This window comes from Syngnathus leptorhynchus, chromosome 17, assembly GCF_054491065.1.
Source record: "Syngnathus leptorhynchus isolate UIUO chromosome 17, UIUO_Slep, whole genome shotgun sequence".
In the NCBI taxonomy this organism is placed as follows: domain Eukaryota; kingdom Metazoa; phylum Chordata; class Actinopteri; order Syngnathiformes; family Syngnathidae; genus Syngnathus; species Syngnathus leptorhynchus.
Window position 1 is genome coordinate 9107158 of NC_141211.1, and position 20867 is coordinate 9128024.

The following is a 20867-nucleotide window of genomic DNA, read 5'->3' on the forward strand; positions in this document are numbered from 1 at the left end:
TCATAAATGTTATCGTGTAAAAAGTCTTGATTATTAGGAGATACATCCATCCATTTCATTAAATTAGTCGTTTAAAAATAGTGTGCGTGTACTCGACTTCCTCCTCTAGAGGACGCTCTAGCCCATTAAGCTGATTGATGTGAAGAAGAAGAAAAATCTACTAAGTACGTATTCTGTTTTCTGCCATTCACTATACACTGGCGACAAAGATAATATTATAGAATGGAAGAGAATATGTCCCAAACGTTCTTCAGATTTTTGCTTCACACAAAGTGTACTGTTATGTGGGTAGTTTTCCACAATTAAGATAATAGGATATAATGGGATATAATGAACGTAATGATCGTAGTAATAGCTGTTCTGGCAGCCGGACGTGACGTATTCAGGCAAATGCGTTAAACGTCACCGCGCACAGTTGAACATGAGTCTGGACGTAAGTCGCAGGACTGTTTCCCTCCTCTCCGACAAAACTAGTCGGCTCGCGAGCGATACATTTTCCATCCTTCTTGCTTCTTCACCATTAATTAATCAATAATAGTTTTTACAAAAAAAGAAGCTGGAGGTGGAGAAACTACCCCATCGTCGAAGGCAAGTCTCGTCCGAGGAAGGCCTTTCGTACTGCCGCTCTTGTTTTGTGAGCTAGCCAAAGTTAGCTAAACGGCTAACGCTACTTTGGCCGCTGGAAAGTTTTCACGGGCAGTCTCTTGGCGCACCTCGGTGCTTGCCAAGGACGAGCAGGAATTCCTAAAGCGACTTTGTGTGACCCCCACCCCACGTAAGACAAAAGTCACTTTTTTGACATGGGTGCGATGAGTTGGGTGGGCAAGCTAACGTGCTAGCGGAAAGAATGGTACAGCATGCTAGTGGCCACTGGCTGTGACGTCAACGGCTTTTAATCAGCTTTATTACATGAAAACACTCGCCGGCCAGTCAAGCGAGTTATTTTAGCCATAAATCTGGACACATTGAATTCGAATAGTAAAGACCGAGCAAGTTGGATCGTGCCAAGCGTGAAGGGCTCACGGTTTCAGTTGGAAGTCTTCACGTTTGCTATTTAGATTATGGATGTCACATTCTAGCGCTTCTTCGATCCGCATGAGTCTGGTGACTATCGGTCCTTTTAAATGCCATGCCGATGTTATGTTTGTCATTGTGAGTTTGTCATTTTTTTCACATTCTGTCAAAGTTCTTAATTTCAAATTTCGAGTCAAAAGTTTGTGTGGCAGGTTAGGCAGATATCAGGTGGAAATTTCAAGCGTTCATTAAAATTATTGCCTTTGTTTAAAAGCAACGTTACTTTTAATTGACAGTGCAGAAACTGCACACACTAGACCGGTTTTGTTTGTTACATGATTCAGCAAAACGGCATCAAGTGTTTTCCAAAGTTAGAGGAGGTGTTTGCAAATGTATTTTTGACACACAATTGGCATGCTTTCACGGAGGACCCGATACATCCAAAATTATGTGCAATTGAGATGCTGGCCGAAGAGCAGTGGGTCAGTTGGAAGTTAAAACAAGGTCTAAATGATTCATTGATGATCCACATAGTTGGAACAGTTGTTAAATTTTTATCGTATTACATCGCGTGCAAATGGGTCCAGTACCGATTCTAGCAGGATCACTGCTGTAAAAGGCCTCAGGTCGGACCCCGTTTCTTACCGTTGGTGTGTCTCCGTTGACTAGCCATGTGGTGAGAAAAGGACAACACTACGACGGGAGTGTTTAGGCAACAAAATATGATGATGACTGGTCTTGTGTTTGTGTGCAGTGAACCCGTGCTGGCCCGCTAGCAGGGTAAGATGTTCAACAAGTCGTTCGGGACCCCCTTCGGCGGAGGCTCGGGAGGGTTTGGCACTTCGTCCACCTTCGGGCAGCAAAGTAAGTCTGTCCACCTTTCGTCAACTTGAAGGTTTGCCCCGGTCGGACATTTGGACGAATGGGCTCACTATGAGAATGGTCACTCGGTCGGCATTCATGTGTCACTCTGACAGACGGCGAGGTTGGGGGGGGGGGGGGGGCGACTGCCGTTGGGCCCATGGGCGCATCTTTTTTTTTTTTTGTTCTGGGCATGATGGGCGACGTCAGCGTGTGCTCTATGTGTGCAGACGCGGGCTTTGGGACCACAGGGGGGTTCGGTACGTCTGCGTTTGGGGCGACCACCAACACCGGAGGGCTCTTTGGCACCGCGCAGAATAAACCTGGTTGGTGGACTCACTTGTCGCGCCACCTGTGCATGGAGCCTAACGCCCGCCCGCCTCCTCTTCCTCCATTCAGGCGGCCTGTTTGGTTCCAGCACATTCAGCCAGCCGCCGACGTCGTCCACCAGCACCAGTTTTGGTTTTGGCGCTCCAAGCGCCACATCCACCGGCCTGTTTGGTAACACAGCGGCAGGGAACACTGCGGCCGGCGGGCTCTTCTCGCAGCAGAGCAATGCCTTCAGCGCCAACAAGCCTGCGTCCTTCGGAAGTGAGTGGTCTCTGTTGCCAAATTGGCCTTCGTGCTTATCACAGGCTCATGGCACGTGTGTGCCCGAACGCAGGCTTTGGGACCGGCACGAGCAGTGGCGGGCTCTTTGGCTCCACCAACACCGCCTCCAACCCTTTTGGAGGCACCGCATCCCTGTTCGGAGGCTCGGGCTTCTCGGCAACGCAGCAGCCCGGAACCACGGTCAAGTTTAATGTGAGTGAATGAAGCCGAAAGCCGAACCTTTTCTCTTCATATGTAGCGGGGTTACGGAAGCAAAAATGTTGGCACTAAAGTCACTCTCCTGCTTGATGCTTTTGACAAAAAGCTGTTTTTCTTTGTTGAAGTGGTAGCTTAGCTAACAAAAGCTGACTAAATGGAAAAAGGTGGACGCAACCTGTGAAAGAAGAGTTTCTTTTCTTTAACGTGGTTCTTTGTAAGCATACGACACAATATCGTCCGAGTCGTCAAGGCTCAGTCGGCGTGGTCTCAAACGCCCGGCAATGTGAGGGTGGTCTTTGTGAGCCCGACCTAAGTGTCCACCAGTGACATCTTTTTACATGGTCTCTCACTCAGGCTCCGACAGGAAATGACACCATGGTGAAAGCCGGCGTGACCACCAACATCAACACCAAGCATCAGTGCATCACCGCCATGAAGGAGTATGAGAACAAATCCCTGGAGGTGAGCTAGCGAGCCAATCAGATGCCAGTGGCCGTCCGGCACGGTTTCTGACCGTTTTGCTTTTGTATTTGCGCCGCCATAGGAGTTGAGGCTGGAGGACTACCAGGCCGGACGCAAGGGCGCCGCCAACCAAATGCCTACTGCCACGGGCGGCCTGTTTGGCGGCGTCGCCGCTGCCCCCACGTCTGGCCCCCCCGCCGGCCTGTTTGGCTCGGCGGCGTCCAACAACAATTTTGCGTTTGGACAGAACAAGAGCACCTTCGGTCAAGGTGAGTTGAGCGTCGGTGGGCGATGGGGACTCGCCCACTGCTCACTCTATCTGTCTTTGCCCCCTTCAGCCTCAACGGGGGGCTTCAGCGGCACTACGGGGGGCCTCTTTAGCCAACCGAACCAGCAGCAGGCCGCCAGCCTCTTCAAACCCTTCGGTCAGACCACCACCACGCAGAGTAGTGGCTTTTCCTTCGGCAACACCAACACCATAGGCCAAGCCAGTACCAGTACCATGGTGAGACCTTCAAATGTTCACGTCGTCCGCCACCTGTTTTTTTTTTTTTCTCTCCTTTCAATGTTTTGGGGCCCAGTCAGAAGCAGCCCTGGCCCTCCGTATCCGTAGTGTCAACCAATTGAATGATTATTTCATATTCTTCACTTTCCTACAATGGACACAACTTTTGTCTGGTGGTGTTGTAATCCGGTGGCGCATCCCTAATATCGATGATGAGATTAGGGATGCGACCTACGCAGAGGACGCACACAACCTACGCGTGCGCCCGTGTCATTGGCCCTTGGGTTAGGGTTAGATTAGACGACCAAGCAATCGCAACAGAGTATCAAGTTCACAGAGTTTGGGTTGTGATTTACGTCCCATTAGTTTTGCTTCATTTTCTTGGGGGCACGTGTATGTACATTTGTACACTACTCACCTCTGAATTTCTTCTGCCATGTCCCAGGGTTTGTTTGGCAACACGGCCGCGTCACAATCAGGCGGCTTGTTTGGCACCGCCCAGACGAGCGCCTCCACCGGCTTCGGGGCCGCCGGTGGACTCTTTGGCCAAGCCGGCACCGGCTTTGGGAGTGTGGGCACTCAGGTGAGACCTGCTGGCGGAGAAGCCCGGCCGGGAGTGTGACTGGCCACTGCTGACACGTGTGACATTGGCTCTTGCAGCCCAGCATTTTTGGAAATAAAGCTGGCGGCTTCGGCACCACAACGACCAGTGCCCCGTCCTTTGGCACTGGCACGGGAATCTTTGGCAACAAGCCTGCGCTAACGCTGGGAACTGGAGCCAACCCGTCAACATTTGGTAAGAGCGGACGTGTCTGGGCCTGCGGGCCAACACGAGCGTGGCGCCGGCTGGCATGTCACGCGTTTGTACTCGCTGTCTGCAGGCTTTGGCGCCAACCCCGCGGGAAGTAATCTCTTTAGCAACAAGTCAACCGCCGGAGGCCTCGGAACTGGACTAGGGAGCACCTTTGGGGCAGGTACTGGCATGTCTGCCTCAAATGACCAAAATGAGGCAGTCCCGCGTCAGATGTTCATTTAGGCTCACCTTTGCTTAGTGGCTTTTGTCGTTTTTATTGGTATTTTTTTATGTTGATCGTGAAATCAGCACTGTTTAGCACGTCTGCCTCACATTTAGGAGGGTGCGGGTTCGATTCAACCTCCGACCCTCCCTGTGGGGAGTTTGCATGTTCTCCCCGTGCCCGTGTGGGTTTTCTCCGGGCACTCTGGTTTCCTCCCACATCCCAAGAACATACTTGGTAGACTGATTGGGCACTTCAAATTCCCCCTAGGTGCGAGTGCAAGTGCGGATCATTGTTCGTCTTTGTGTGCCCTGCGATTGGCTGGCAACTGTTTCAGGGTGTCCCCCGCCTACTGCCCGATGACTGCTGGGATAGGCTCCAGCACGCCCGCGACTCCCATGGGGACAAAGTGGTACAGAAAATGGATGGATGGATGATTGTGAAATCAAATGAATTGCAGCTGAATCTCACTTTTGCTTTGCTGTCTGTATTTCTGCTAACTTATTCATCTGCTTTATAATGAAATGTTTTATTATGCCTATTCTGTCAGTACGGTGAGACGTTGCAGTGTTAAGGGCTGGGACGCGCCCTCACATGAGTGAGCGTCACTTGCCCAGCTTGTGCCCCGCCGTTCTCCGCTTAACCGCGGTGTCGTTTTTCACGTGTTCAAATAACTGTCGCTGTGTTTGCGGAGCAGTTGGCGCTGGGACCACCTCTCTGTTTGGGAATAACCAGAGCAAATTGGGCTCCACTCTGGGCACAATGGGAACGTTTGGAACCGGCAGCTTCAACGGCGGCACCGGCACGTTGGGCTTCGGCGCGCCTCAGCAGCCTGTCGGTCAGAATCGATGCTCCTAATTTCAAACCGGAGAGTAAACTGTGGCTCCCATGTGTTGATTTTATTTATTTGTTTATATTTATTTTATTTTTGGCCCTTCAAGCGCTGACGGATCCCAACGCGGCCGCTGCTCAACAAGCCATGCTGCAGCAGCAGTTCAGCGTGCTGGCGTACTCTCCTTACGGCGACTCGCCACTCTTCAGGAACCCTCTGTCCGACCCAAAGAAGAAGGAAGAGGTGAGTGAGCGGACGGTCCTCATGGAAGCCAATCTCAAGGCCGCCCTTGCAAAATGGAGAATATAACGTTGATTTGACCGCACCTCGACAAGATGGGCCTTCTATTGTTGCAAAAGAAAGCTCTGGCTTTTTCGTTTGGGAAGAGGAGTAGCAGCAGAAAAGAAAGCAGGAATGGCCTGGCGGTAGCTTGGAGAGTTTGATCTGTAAATAAATAATGCACTCGCCAGCTTCACCGCCTACCCGAGGTGCTTTTGTGTGACATTACTGTTAGAGTGGTGCTCACGCTAACTTATTTGCAAGAACCACACGGGAGACAGTATGCCTTTTGAACACTTGCAAATGGAGAGGTCGTTTGTCACTGTGCATACAGCGATGATCGAACAAAGTCTGACTTTGGATTCTTGCCTGAGAGTATTTATCGAGAGAAAGCAGGGTGGGGTCTAGAGTGGACAGGGTGGGGGTCAACCCCTGGCCTCTGGTCAAATCATAGCAGGGGGTATTTTACGATGTTGTGTAAACAGAACAACTTAGATTGCTTCCTCTGCAGCTGGTCAATCAGTTCAAAGGATCTTAGCACTTTGTTCTGCTACTTTGATAAGACAGGACAAGTTTGGTTAATTATTACAGGTTACATTCCAACATAAGCAGATCAAACTAATCTATCAACCCTAACAGTTACCTTGACGCTACTCTCAAATCAAACATTTTCCCATTTGAATCGCCGCACTGTGCCAATAGTAGTAATTTAAAACTTTCTGCCACGATCGCAACAAAGTTAGATGTCGCACCTCACAGAAGCAGTTTCTATCACCGCCGGTAACGCAAGCCGAATTTGTGGCTCAATAAAGGCAAAGAGTTGCAGCCTCACAAATATCCTCCCATGTTTGTATCGTCGTAAAAGCGCCTACAGCCAACTGTACCATTTTTTAGCTCAATGTGATAATGTGCTGCCTCCAAACCTGCTTTCATGTTAACTTGTGGGCTTTCGCATCTTGCGGCCACTTAGCAGGTGTTCGAGGCTAAGTTGCCATTTTGAGTTCTGTCCGGTTCGGGCGCTTGCCCTGCGAGGCGCTCGTTTTGCGACCGAAAAACACACCCAAACGCGTTTTTTTCCCCTCCGCCACAGCGTCTGAAACCGACCAACCCCACGGCCCAGAAAGCTCTGACCACACCCACGCACTACAAGCTGACCCCCCGACCGGCCACCAGGGTGCGTCCCAAAGCTTTGACTTCATCGGGCGGTTCCAAGTCGCAGCTTTTTGACGGCTTGGACGACGACGAGCCCTCTCTGGCCAACGGAGCCTTCATTCCCAGGTAACTGTTGCTGCGGCAGCCAGTTGTGCTCCGGTCCGCCGTTGACACTGTGCGATGTGTGCTGTTGCGTCTGCAGGAAGAGCATCAAGAAGCTGGTGCTGAAGAACTTGAACAGCAGTCAGTACAGCAGCCCTGTCGGGAAAGACGCAGATGACCTCGCCTCTCTGTCGGCGTACCCTCTGAATGGACACAGGTGTTCAACTTGAGCACAAACTCACTCTACACTGTACGCTACATCCGACCATGCCGAGTGAAATGAGGATAATGTCATTTTGGTGGAAAGGCTAAGCACTGATCTAAACATGAGGCAAAGTGTGCTAGCGCGAAGGTGTTTGTCATCCCCAGTAGAAGTTTACTCAGACTGTCGGAAAAAAAAAACAAAGGGGGGTTGAAACCGTGTATATAGGACTGCAACTAACATTCTATTAATAATCGATGAATGTGTTGATAAGGCTTTTGAATAATCGCTGAAATTGATAAAACCTTTCAACTTCTTTCCTTTCTATTTAAAGCAGACACTACGGGCAATTGATTCTCATTCGCTTCCAGATTTCCTCGGAAATTTTCCCCACATCGTTTTCGGAGGCTCTTAATTGATATCAGAGCTTTGACACTGGCCTGCAGCCTTAACATGGCGCCTTAGCATCAAACATTTGCGAAACACAACAATCGCTTTGCTTTTATGGAGGGCGACAGAAATCAGAGAATATGCCTTGAGGCAACAATTGTGAGGGTTTGTACATTTTTACCTTAAACAATGTCTTAAATGCAATACATCTTTTGATCAAGTCAATTCTTTGGAAAAATGAATTATGCGATGACTTGTTGCACCTCAAATTGTGGATGCATAATGTGCAACCAACTCAAGTCAGTCGAATTTATGCTCGCTTCATGTAACATACGACACAAGCGCTGTCGACGGAGAGGCCGCACCAGGTGGTGCTGTGCCGATGCTGTGCCGCTCGAAATGATTCCGGTACGGCCGGCAGACCTGACTGCGTGGTCACGTCGGCCTGGCTTAACGCTCCGAGCCGGTTGTCTGCTTAACGACCCGCGGGATTGTCTGCAGCCAAACAGAGGACGATGAGCCGAGGCCAGAGCCGGCCGGCGATGACCTGCAGGTCACGCACTTCTACGTCAACCCCATCGCTAAGCCCGTACCGCAGGGCCGCACCCCCTGCGTCCTGCAGGACACCATCTGCGAGCTCAACATGCACAAGGCCATCAGGAATGGTCTGGAGGTGAGAGCCCTGCTGCCGGCGCGCTTGCTTTGTCGCGCATTTCATGTTTGTCTCTTGTGAGTGTTTTTTTTTGTTTTTTTGGGGTGATGATGTTACTTCTCAACCGCCAGTTGAGCAGTGAGAATGCGTCGACATCCCCAGGCGAAGAGTCTCTGCGAGAGGAGCGAGACGATGTCCCGTTGGAATCCAACCCACCTCCTCATCCCGCAGGTGCGACGCGCAAGCCCGTTGGCACCGCCAAGGCTGGGCTCGGCTCGCCCTGCCATTTGCGCGATATAAGTTTGATGTATTCCCTCCAGGCATCGTGCTGAGGCGCGCGGGCTATTACACCATCCCCTCCATGGACGAGCTGGCTGACATGGTGGACGACGATGGCGGTGACTGCGTGGTGGAAAATTTCACCATCGGCAGGAAAGGTGAGCTTGCGGGACATTTGTGACCGACCGTCCGGTCAGATCAAAGCTGTGACGTGACTGATCCTCGCAGGTTATGGCTCCATCTTCTTTCCTGGCGCCGTCAACGTGACTGGACTGGACCTCGACCAGATCGTTCATTTTCGACGCAAAGAAGTCATCGTGTACCCGGACGACAGGAACAAGCCGGCCGAGGGCGAGGGCCTCAACAGGTGAGGTCCCTGTGCATGGGCGTACGTCTTGGCAGCGGCCGCCACTTGCTACGAGTCGCTCGTGTGTCGATGCACGCAGGCGGGCCGAGGTGACTCTAGACGGCGTTTGGCCCAATGACAAGACGAGCTGCACGCAAATCCGAAGCCCCGAACGCCTCGCTGACATGAACTACGAAGGCCGGTTGGAGAAGGCAGCACGCAAACAGGGAGCGCGCTTCCTGGAATACAGGCCTGAGACCGGCTCCTGGGTCTTTGAGGTGTGTATGGGTGGTGGTACTGTGTTTTTGTTACAAGTGTGTAGGTTTGAAAGGGTTGCGCCAATGTGAAAGTTTGGGTATGGTGAGAATTTAACAGTTCAGGGTGTGTGTGTGTGTGTGTGTGTGTGTGTGTGGGGGGGGGGGGGCGAGTTAATGTCTGTGATTGTTTGCGTGCAAGTGTGACGTAATCGTGTCGTCATGATGTGATGAGAGTAATATGCAGAGAACAAGCGGGAGGGCAAGTGCTCCTCTTCTTCCCCCCTTTGAACACGTTAAGCGTGTTGAACGGTGACATGCATTTGTGGTCTTTTTTTCTTTTTTTTTTGTTGTTTCTTGCAATGTTTCTTTTCTGGTTGTCAATCAGTCAATGGCTTGTTGGATTGCATGTCCAATTGATTTCTTAACTTTTATTCGCTCCCTCCCAGGTGGCTCATTTCTCCAAGTATGGCCTGCAGGAGTCTGACGAAGACGATGACATTCCGCTTCAGACAGACCCCAAGAAGCTGAAAGTGACGATGTCACTTCCTCCCTCCAGACTGCCACAGCCTCTTCCCCCCGTCCAGCAGCAGATGTCGGCGCAGGTAGCAACCGCGGCGTCCGCGTTCCGAGGGCGCTACAAAATGGCAGACTCGATGCTTTCCTCTGGTCTCGTCAGACCTTGGCGGTCGTCACTGACCTGGCGAGCGGCGTGGCCGAGTTGGACAGCGACATGGCTGACGTCACGCAGGGCCTTCCGGCGGAGAGAGCGCCAGGGCACGGGGACAACTTTGGGCCGGCGGACGGGCTGGGTGGCACCGCAGATGCCGATATTATTTCATCTACTGGCGTCTCTGTTCCCAGCCACATGGTGACCTTATTGGGCATCAACCCGCACACCCTGCAGGTAGGCCTTGGCCACTTATTTGCGCAGCGTTCTCATTCTTTCTTTTAGTCGTCCGTCTTAACGAAACATGGCAAAAGAAAAGCAAGGAAGAGTTAGGACTGCCGTCAGCAGTGTCAAATCAAAAACTGGGATGGTGGATTTCTGTGGGCGCAGCGTTGCGTTGGGCCTCCACCTACCATTGGACGCTAGCTGGACCGGGCTCACTTGCATTTATTTCACATTTGTACTGACTGACTTTTAGCCCCAAAATTGAAAGCTGCAAAGAGGCCAGAAACACATGCCATTAAGGGATGTGCATCGGGGTTACCTCGAGTGGTTAGCTTTGGCTTGTCTAATCGCCGCTACATACTGGCAGTGGGGCCGCCGTGCAGTGGCGCCACTACGCAGTGGAGCCATAGAATAAAGGCAACGATAAAAAGTGAAACATCATCGCCTGACTATCAAGGACAATAATGTGTGCAAAACAACTCTCCTAACTGGAACTGAACTCAGCATAGGCGCTGCTGACTCTTTAACACTCCGTTTGTCGCAGCTCGCGGTGAACTGTTTGTTTTCTACTCCAAAAAAATGAAATGGATTAGCATAAGGCTCACTTGCTGCACAACAAACCCTTTGTTTGTCTTAGATCATGAAGGCGTCTCTTTTAGCTGAGGATGAAGACGAAAGTGACTTCAGTCAGGATCACCTGAACTTCTCCTCGGACTTTTCGCCGTGTCACATGCAGCCGGGACGATCCGTCTTTCAGGCTCGCATTTCTTCTAGCCTCCTGTCCCAGCCCCCCGATTCCCCTCGTGGGCTTGCTTCACTTCCGCCGCGGCCCAGAGCGCCCCGCTCATCCCACTGGGCGATACCCGCCACCGCCTCCCCCTTCATGCTTTCCCCCAAGCAGGTGGAACCCCTGGTGAGGACAGTCGGGGTTCGGCGCTTGGGAGGGCCCGTGCCGCTGGAAGAGTCTATCGCCCAAGGAAAGGCAAGTCCACTGCATGTCACACCACGTTACGCCACGACACGTTACTCTGCTCCCTCCCCCCTAAAGTTTTGGAAAGTTGCAAAAGTGAAGACTGAAGTTGAAATTTCCCATAATGTAGCTCGGCTCTCAGCAGGGTCTCATTTTGTCTTAACTAACAATCAATTCAAAAGTGCAGCAATTCATCAACAACTAGTTGATTGTGAAATGAATTGACAATTGTTTTTCTCATTGATGAAGAGCTCGGATACACAATCTAACTTCAAATACTTAACAACCCAAATACTGAAACACTATTTTTACACCCCCAACTTCAGTATATCGTCTACTGTATTTTTCGGACTAAAAGTTGCTCCGGAATAAAGGTCGCAATAGCCAAAAAATGCACAATAACGTGAAAAAAAACAACATGAGTCGCTCCGGAGTATAGGTCGCATATTGGGGGAAATTTATTTGACAAAATCCAACACCAAGAACAGACATGAACAAGCAACAACAGACTAAACGACAGGTATGCTAACATGACATAAACACAAACAAAAAGCTGAGAATGGGCCTGACGTAACATTCAGAGTTATTCTAATAACTATTAGATAAATAACACGTTTATAAAAAAAATCTGTGTCACTCCAATTCATTAAATCCATCAATCGTCCTTTATGTAAACATAACATAGACGTCGGACTCGTTGTATGTAGCATTTGTAATTATTCCACAGACCCACATAACGACATATAAAGTATATTTCAAACTAGAATTTGCAATTTCTGGAGAAATTGCGTGTGAAGAAGGCGAAATGGTTGAATAACCTTTTGGGGAATGCTGCCGAATGATGTTGAAACGAGTTGAATTACTTGAGAAATGTAGAAATTAGAGGTGAAAAACTGAATTTTGGAGAATTTGGTAGAATTTCAAATTGAAAATATGGAATTTATGGGAAGTGGGAAGTTGGGAAATAGGGTGGAAAGAGATGAAGAGTTGAAAGTTGCTATGGGTTGAATCGGTTGAAAAATGTGGAAATTAGAGGATAAAAATTTTACTTTGGAGAATTTGGTGGAATTTCAAATTTGAAAATGTGGAATTTATGGTAAGTGGGAATTTGGGGAATAGAGAGGAAGAATATGAAGAGTTGAAAGTTGGAATGGGTTGAATCGGTTGAAAGATGTGGAAATTAGAGGTGAAAAACGGAATTTCTGAGAATTTGGTGTAATTTTGGAGAATTTGGTGGAATTTCAAATTTGAAAATGTGGATTTTATTGTAAGTGGGAATTTGGGGAATAGGGAGGAAGAATATGAAGAGTTGAAAGTTGGGATGGGTTGAATCGGTTGAAAATGTTTAAATTAGAGGTGAAAATGAGATGTGAATGTGCTGAATGATGTGAATTTCAAACTGGAACGACGTAAATGTGAAATGTTGAATGAGCCATTAAGAATGAATGGGAAAAAAATTGACGGAAATTTGTGAATTTTGCAGAAACTGAGAATTTTCGTAATAAGAAAAATGGAAGCGCTCACACAATAATAATAATAATAATAAAGTGAATGGAGTAGAATAACATAAGTGTGAAGGCATTCGCCTTCACACAATAATAGAGAATGGAGTAGAATAACATAAGTGTGAAGGCCTTCGCCTTCACACAATAAAGGACAGGAATAACAATAGTGTGAAGGTCTTCACCTTCACACTAATAATAATAAAGGACAGGAATAACAATAGTGTGAAGGTCTTCACCTTCACACTTATAATAATAAAGGACAGGAATAACAATAGTGTGAAGGTCTTCACCCAGGAAAACAAAGGTGTGGAGTTTAGAGTTGGTTCTTTATTGGCAAGATCTTGGGTTGTTTAATGGCGGCCAATACACAAGGCACGGCAGCAGATGAAACAACAACTTCTGTCTCCAGGTCAGCGTGTTTTATCCATTTTGCTCATTTGCAGGGCAACTTGCTGATGGACACCGGTTTGTACGTGGGCCGCTCCTTCCGGGTGGGCTGGGGTCCCGGCTGGACGCTGGCGCACTGCGGCCATTCGTTGAGCTGCCCGCCGGCCGAGCAGCTCGGCCACCCGCCCGCAAACACCATGGACTTCAGTCTCCAACCAAAACCCGGCGGCAGCAAACAGTAAGACGCCGCCAAGATAGAATGAAAATCAAGCCGAAGTTATGATGGCGAACTGGAGTGGCGTCGTTTTGTCAATTAACAAACCATGCATTGTAATTGCTGGCTGACGGAGAGCGCCTACAAGGTGCTCTTGGAGCAGCTGGTGGCCCCAGGAGAGAGGATAAGTGAGGAGCAGAGCGGAGACCTACTGCAGCGCCCCTTGGAAATCTATCTGAAGCACAGCACCATCGCCACAGCCTCCACTTGCCCTCACGTCCGCCCGCGGCCCGGTGCGGCGGCGCTGCACGATTATGCCACTTGGATCTCCGAGTTGAGCGACAAGCGGGCGCATGCTGACTGTAAGTCAGCCGCATGAATGCCGTGCGCTTCCGCCGTCGCGTCTGCAAACGCAGTCGTCAGATATGTGGCGATTGGAAATTGACCTCAAAATGGCCTCGCGGCGTGAAATTCGGATTGTTCTAGAGCTTTGTCGGCATCTTAGCTGCAGGATGTGGTGCGGTGCCATCTTCCTCGCCCACTCAGAATGCATTTGCCTTTTGGGACCGACCGCACGGCCGAGTCGAAAAGTTACGCCCGGCACGAGCCTGACCTTCTCCCACCTGTTGATTGCCATGCTTTGTGTTCTCAGCATTGCTGGCCTACTGGTGCGAGGTGTGGACCCTGTGCGAGGCTCTCTGGGGTCGGAAGTCGCACGCCAATGTCCCGGAGGATGACTACGAACAGCAGCTGGAGAGGCGCCACGCGTTCTCCGCCTGGCTGTCCCGCCGCACTGCCCGTCGGGTGGAGAAGGAAGTGGCACTGGCGGGCAAAGGGCGCCGCACGGAGGCAGTCTTCAGCTACCTGACTGGAAACCGTATCAGTGAGGCCTGTTGTCTGGCGCAGGAGGAGGGTGAGCGTGCCGATAGCTCGTCGAGCGAAGTTGTCCCGCGGTGACTAAAACGGACATTTGAAAGGAAGGCGAAGGGCCCGGACATGTCGCGCTAAACCAGGTTGTATGCTCCAAGACCACTTGTGGGAAAACGTTGAATAGTTTTCAAGAAAAACGAGAAACTGGTGCGATCTCAGAGTCAAGAAAAATAGACTTTCCTCAATGGACAACTTATTGATTGGCAAATGAATTCATTGACAACAATTCTCAGAATGAATTTAATCATTGTTTCAAGACTTTGTTTATGCTCAAAATTTCCAAATTCTGCCAATTGCACCAAGTAGTCTCACATTTAGTCTACTAAAGAGGACCGATTTCCATTCAAATCAAATCTGACATTGGAAAGCAATTCTTTTTTTTTTTTTTTGGCCAATCTTTAACGTTTCTTGCAAACAGAGTATCTTTTGACGTGTCGGCTATTTGAAAACAAGCAGGCAAAATGAAAGACAAACTCCAGGTGCTCACTCAAGTCAATAAAACGTGGCCAAAGAGGGCACCTGAGAAATACGTCCTCGAACGAACAATGCTTTTGGATTGTGTGTCAGCAGAGTCGATCTTTTGATGAATGAAAGCAACCTTTGACCGACCGTCTGGGCATGTTCAGCAAAGTTGCGGGCGGCCTGTCTTTTGCATCCAAAGTGTTGAAATGTAGTGTACAGGTCCCAGCCCACGACGGCGCCAATCATCACCGCTTTCTTTTGCCTCTAGGAGATCACCGCCTGGCCCTGCTGTTGTCGCAGGCCGCCGGCTCGCAGTACGGCCGCGACTTGCTGGCCCTGCAGCTGGCCGACTGGAACCGCACGCAGTCCGACGGCTACCTGACAGAAGAACGTCTGCGAATCTTCACCCTGCTCGCCGGAAAGCCCGTAGGTGGCCCGCGCTCCTTTGCATCGCCAAGCGGCCCTGCTCCCTGCTTTGCACTCACCGCACAACCGGCCGGCTCAACGATCCCGCCTTGTTTTTAAATGGACACATTTGTGTGCGCGCAGGTGTGGCAGACGTCAGACTCTGCAGTGAACGCCTGCTCACAGCTGGACTGGAAGCGCTGCGTGGCCGTTCACCTTTGGTTCATGCTGCCGCCCACCGGCTCTGTGGCCGACGCCCTCACTAAGTACCAGGACGCCTTCAGGGTAAGCTGCCGTTTTGAAGCTACAATCGTACCCACAGACGTTTGATGGGAAAGCTGCGTTGGCAATGAGAAAGCCACGTGTACAGTTTGATTGGAAGAGGGCAGGGCAAGGCACTTTCAAATGAATGGATTTTAAACGGAGCCTTGTTTATTTCATTGCCGTGTCCCTCAGGGATCATGCGAGGGAGGCAAATATGCCTGCGCCCCCCTGCCTCCATATCTGGAAGAGGTGGAGAAGAAGCGGCAGCTGCTGATTGACCACCGCCACAAAGATGAGAAGCCTCTCTATGATGTCTGCTTCCACCTGCTCAAGCTCTACAGTGACAGGTGCCCGGCTTATTGCGCAAAACGCCCAATGTCGCTTGCGCGCTTGGAGTCGGCACTCGACCAGATCGATGGCTCAATTGGTGGCCACTGCAAATTGTGGCCGTTTTGTTGATTTGTCGACATGAAGCCAAACACCTTCGCAAACAATATCGTTGAGGCTAAAGAGCACTTGCGTGAATATAAGCAGCATACATTCCAAGATTGTCACTCCCTCGAGTAGTTATGAATATAATAAGGTCTTTGTTTAATTTCCTTTGCATTTGCACTTTGGCATCAGAAATAAAATGCATTCATCAAAACATAACCAGTTTCCCTCCCAATGTTTTGCATTGTGTGCAAGGATGCTGAAAAGTGTTTTTGACTGCCCTCAGACACTACAGCCTGCAGCAGCTGCTGGAGCCTCTGAGCGCTACGTGGGAGCGTCTGGACTTCCGTCTGAGTTGGCACCTCTGGGGTGTCCTGCAGGCGCTGCACTTCAGCCACCTGAGCGCCGCGTGCCAGGGCCTGCTGCATGCTAGCTACGCGGCGCAGCTGGAGAGTGCCGGCCTCTGGCACCTGGCTATCCTCGTCCTGCTGCACATCCCCGACCCTCCGTACGTATGCCCCGCCCCGTGTTGATAAAATAATAAATTGATTAGGTTCTCTAAACAGTGAATCAATTATCTTAACTACAGGTGACAAATTAGATAAGTAGCACTTAATTGTTGCAGCTTGTTCCCCCTCAAAGTGCCTCTGATTTGACGAGAGTCAAGATTCAGATGTTCAAATCAGCTTTTCCAGTTTGTGGACCTAATCGGCCATCTTCTTTGGATGTATGAAAGCAAAGGCCTTGGCTCTTGAAATTGAAAAAAAAAACAACTTTGTCAAATCATAGCACTTGAGATCTCCTAAACCTGTGCAGGAAAAATGGGACACGCTCCAACCAAAACAAATCTGATTATTATCATTATTATTATTATTATTTTTTGTTTTGTGCCCGCAATCGTGAAAAGGTGCGCTCGATATATCCCCCAGAATGCGGCGGACTGTCCGCACACGGGGAATTGGAAATGCAAAAATTTCAGGCGTCATTTTGAAAGCCCCAAAATTTAGCAAAGCCTTCTTGAGCTCTTCCTGGAATCAAATCATGTGACCCATTACCGCCTCTGTCTCTTTCCTCCTCCTCCTCCTCTTCTTTAGCCAGCGTGAGCGCGCGGTGAGGGCCCTGCTGAGCCTGCATTGCCCCCTGCAGGAGACGGACGAGTCGCTCCGCCGGGAGCAATTCCTGACCGGCCGGCTGCTGGTCCCCGAGCGCTGGATCCACGAGGCCAAGAGCGTCCGTGCCCGCCACTGCGGTGACAAGCACCGGGAGGTGCTGCACCTCTATCGAGCCGGCGACTGGAGCAGGTGTCACCGGCTGCTCGTCACACACCTGGCCCCAGGTATGACATCTGCTGGCTTTTTGACATCCGTGGCCATTGTAATCATGATGAAATAGGAATCAGTGTTGGATTCAAGTGCTCACATGCTCACCCTCAACTTCGTACGTAGCCGGAGAAGTTGAAGTGGAATCAGTCCCGAGCGCGTTCCATTGAGTCGGCAAGCGCACTTTTTGCGACGCACTTTTCGCGATCAAAAGGAAAACATTTTTTTTCTCTCCCCCCCCCCTTTTCTCCTGATTTCCTAGATTGCATCATCAACGACAACCACGACTACCTGCTGGGGTTTCTGGAGGGGCTGGCGCTGCCCGAGCACAGCGCCACCATCCGGGATTGGGACACTGCTGGCAAGGTTTACCTGGACTACATCCAGGTCACCGGCATCATGCGGGACATTGGGCAGGTCGGTTGAGTTTGGTGCTCACACGCGCAACGACGGCAGCTGACGTTGCTCACCTTCCAGATGGAGAGCGGCCACGGCTACGAGCTGGAGCGTCTCCACGCTCAAGTGACATCTCTGTGTGGCAGGATCCAGCTCCTGCCCTGCGGGGGCGCCAGAGACCTTTTGGCACAGTCAGGTACCGAAGAGAGATGCAAAGTGTTGGCTTTTATTTGCAATTACGATATTCTGGGCAAGTTGGGCTACCTTTCATGTCAATGTTTGCTTTCAACTTTTTGGATCAGAGAATGTTAACTTTATCTTGCAAATGATTTCAGCACAACTTTCATCTTCACTGTTGACACCCCCTCACACACACAATTTCAATATTACGCTTAGAAAATGTGACCTGTTAGCATACGGATTTTAGCTATTGATCTGACTCCCAATTGCGATCAACACTTAACACAAGTTTCTCTGTCCCAATCCACACACTGGCGCACCTAACAATTTTGTGAGTTTGTTCAGTCAAAGAGAAGACCAGTAAATCAATCAGACCAAATTTACCAATTGTTTATTCCTGACAAAGCACACTAATACAGGCCTGGGTCCCGGGCGGGTCCCTCACACTAAAACTCGTGCGTTTTTGTGACCACCAAAAGACGACACATTCTTCCGGGTTGCCCAGTTTTAAAGAAACACAATATGAATATTAAAACATGCAAAACATTGTGTGATAATTTGTCGATGGCCATCTCCTACCCGTCGAGGTGTTACCGCGATGGTCAGGCGTTGGGTTTTTCCCCGCGAAGCCCAACCGCCTGGACGCGAAGTTGTTCTTTGTTCTCGTCTCTCACCGACCTTGAGGTGTTATCGTCCGGTACTCCCTTCGTCCGGGCCTCTTCCACAACACTTCGAAGAAAACAAGTTCATGCAGTTTGCCTGCACATTCTTCATCACCCACCAATCCACACAATCACTCCAATACTAGATATTATATTGATATGATTATGTTTAACACAACCTTAAAAAATATGTTTGCAAACTGCTGAAAGCACATTTCCCTTTAGACCTTTGCACATAAAATGTCAACTCAAGCATTCCCTAATTTTCAGCCCCTACGGCAACACTAATGCAATTTGAAATGTCACCTTTTTCTCTCAAAATGACATCTTGCGTCGTTTTTCGGGAGGTGGGTTGACATTTCCTTTCCAACTTATTCTGGAAAGGACATCCCTCATTGCATTTTAAATAGGACTGTAGACATACTTTTTTCATAGAATAGTTCTAAGTTCTTGAATGGTTGTGAGGAATGTAGACATACTTTTTTTTTTTAAAGAATAGTTCTAAGTTCTTGAATGGTTGTAAACTTCCAAGATAATAAGGAAGAGTAGGTGTCCTTTTTCCTAAAACATTTGTCTTGAGAAGCGGTGAGAATTTGGTGCGAGTGTGTTGGTTTGAGCATGCGTGTCCCGCTGTCGTCCTCAGAGATGGCCAAGTGTGTGGCGAACATCCTGCGCGTGGTGCTGAGTTTGCAGCGCGGGGCAGGAGCACCGCCGCAGCACCTGGTGCCGCACGTTGCCTGTCTGCCCATGCCCGAGGACTACACCTTGGAAGAGCTGCGCGGCCTCACCGCCTCCTACCTACGCCAGCTTGTCATCGGACAGTGAGCGGTGCCGGTAAATCTTTTCAGAACACTTTGCGTGCGCTGCTCGTAGCCCAGTGTGGTCGTCAACCATAAGAGGCCCTGTGTGCGTCCATCTTGACCACCATGTTTGATGGAAAAAAGTGGACGAATGTCCAATGGTCTATTTTTGTAGATTTTTCCTGTTTCTCCGGAGTGTTTGTAAGCACGTATTCAAACTTTTTTTTTTTTTTTTTTTTTATTGTGAAAATGTTCTCGCTCAATCTTTTTAAAACATTAGTCAAATTAAAATAACTGTTTCTGCCTGCTTTATCAATCTTGGACAAAAATGGGCCACTTTTTCTTGGCGTCATGTGTGTCTTGTTAGGATCAAAGTACTGTCTTGCCAATACAAATTATTTGTTTGACTGGAGCCATGGTTTTCTTGAAGTATCCCTTATGAAAAGGCTGACTAAAACCAAATGGTACCAAACTACGTATTTGTGTACCTTTCCAACAATAAACCAGCGTGTCGTTACAATCGCCTCAAAGGGGACTAGTCTACTGCAAAATTAGAGACTCCCGGTTGTGGTTGATAGCATGTCGAATCTTGTGAAAGCCATTCTGGTCAAATTTTCTTTTTTCTTAAATTGCCAGGGGGACCTGAAAGCGTACGAGTGTTAAGGTGCTTTGTCTGCAGTGGCTCTTGTGGAGGGGTGCGGCGGGGGGGATTTCAACGGCACATTCACAGTCAGAGTTTCAAAGTTGAGCTTTAAAAAAGGTGAACTTGGGGGTCACATCTTTCACAGTAGTTACAAAATTTTGTTGGAAATTCCAGGTGTGAGAATGTCCCCACAGAGGTTTTGATTCCAAAACTCCCATACCTAAATTCAGGTTGCAACCTGCTCAGACACAGCAGCTACACTCAATAATCAGTCTGCCTTTCTAAGGAGCATTTAGGCTTGCAAAGCGGACACCATTGTTGACATCGATTTTTTTTGTACTGAATTTCATCAACACTGTTCAAAATCAGGACCCTGTGTTGAAGCCAAACCCGCTTTTGAAGCCCAAAATGCGCACACATTTTCACTGGGTCAATTCTTCAACTCGGCTTTGGGACAGCATATTTTGGTATTGCAGTACAATAAAATGCTTTATTTTTACATTAAATGTGGACGTTTTGTGCATTTATTTTTCTCCTTTGTCTTAATTAAAACCCAACTATTTCTTTCCACCCCCATCCTTCTGTTCTTTTTATTTTTATTTCCCTAGCTTTCTTTATCTTCATAGAAATAAATAACCCGTTTTATTGGAGCCAATGGGCGGCTCGGTGACACACTGGGTAGCACGTCCGCCTCACAGTTAGGACGGTGCGTGTTCGATTCCACCTCCGGCCCTCCCTGTGTGGAGCTTGCATGTTCTCCCCGTGTCCGCGTGGGTTTTCTCCGGGCGCTCCGGTTTCCTCCCACATCCCAAAAACATGCTTGGTAGGCCGATTGAGCACTCCAAATTGTCCCTAGGTGTGAGTGCGAGTGCGAACGGTTTAGTCTCGGTGTGTGCCCTGCGATTGGTTGGCAACCAGTTCAGGGTGTCCCCCGCCTAATGCCCGATGACGGCTGGGATAGGCTCCAGCACGCCCGCGACCCCCGTGGGGACTAAGCGGTTCAGAAAATGGATGGATGATTGTGAAATCAAATGAATTGCAGCTGAATCTCACTTTTGCTTTGCTGTCTGTATTTCTGCTAACTTATTCATCTGCTTTATAATGTAATGTTTTATTATGGGTTAGGGTTATGAGATAGAGACCCCTAGCGGAGGGGAGGGGAGATGCACGGGCACATCCCCCGAGACCCCATCCAGCCCCCCGCTCCCGGTGCTGGCGAGCCTGCTTGCGTCGCCGTCCATAACACA

The 20867-nt window shown here is 49.4% G+C and overlaps 1 protein-coding gene across 6 annotated transcripts; it reads left to right on the top strand.

The window, feature by feature from the left end:
* Positions 1–127: 127 nt before the first annotated feature.
* On the top strand, positions 128–20126 carry nup98 (nucleoporin 98 and 96 precursor). Of its 6 annotated transcripts, none has more exons than XM_085935742.1 (34): positions 128–164; positions 1769–1878; positions 2106–2201; positions 2275–2466; positions 2540–2679; positions 3040–3147; positions 3230–3416; positions 3486–3652; positions 4098–4235; positions 4313–4448; positions 4534–4626; positions 5366–5506; positions 5610–5743; positions 6870–7057; positions 7134–7250; positions 8127–8298; positions 8409–8508; positions 8598–8714; positions 8785–8923; positions 9003–9180; positions 9606–9761; positions 9836–10063; positions 10689–11033; positions 12970–13151; positions 13254–13489; positions 13780–14040; positions 14788–14945; positions 15069–15209; positions 15381–15535; positions 15907–16128; positions 16715–16956; positions 17202–17356; positions 17417–17531; positions 18821–20126. In XM_085935742.1, exons 2-34 carry the CDS (start codon positions 1800–1802, stop codon positions 19000–19002), a joined length of 5400 nt encoding a protein of 1799 aa, XP_085791868.1. In that variant the 5' UTR covers positions 128–164; positions 1769–1799; the 3' UTR covers positions 19003–20126. The 6 variants fall into 6 exon arrangements, with proteins under 6 accessions (XP_085791868.1, XP_085791872.1, XP_085791867.1 ...); XM_085935741.1 differs by lacking the exon at positions 128–164 and adding an exon at positions 349–775; XM_085935740.1 differs by lacking the exon at positions 128–164 and adding an exon at positions 349–588.
* The last annotated feature ends 741 nt before the right edge of the window (positions 20127–20867 follow it).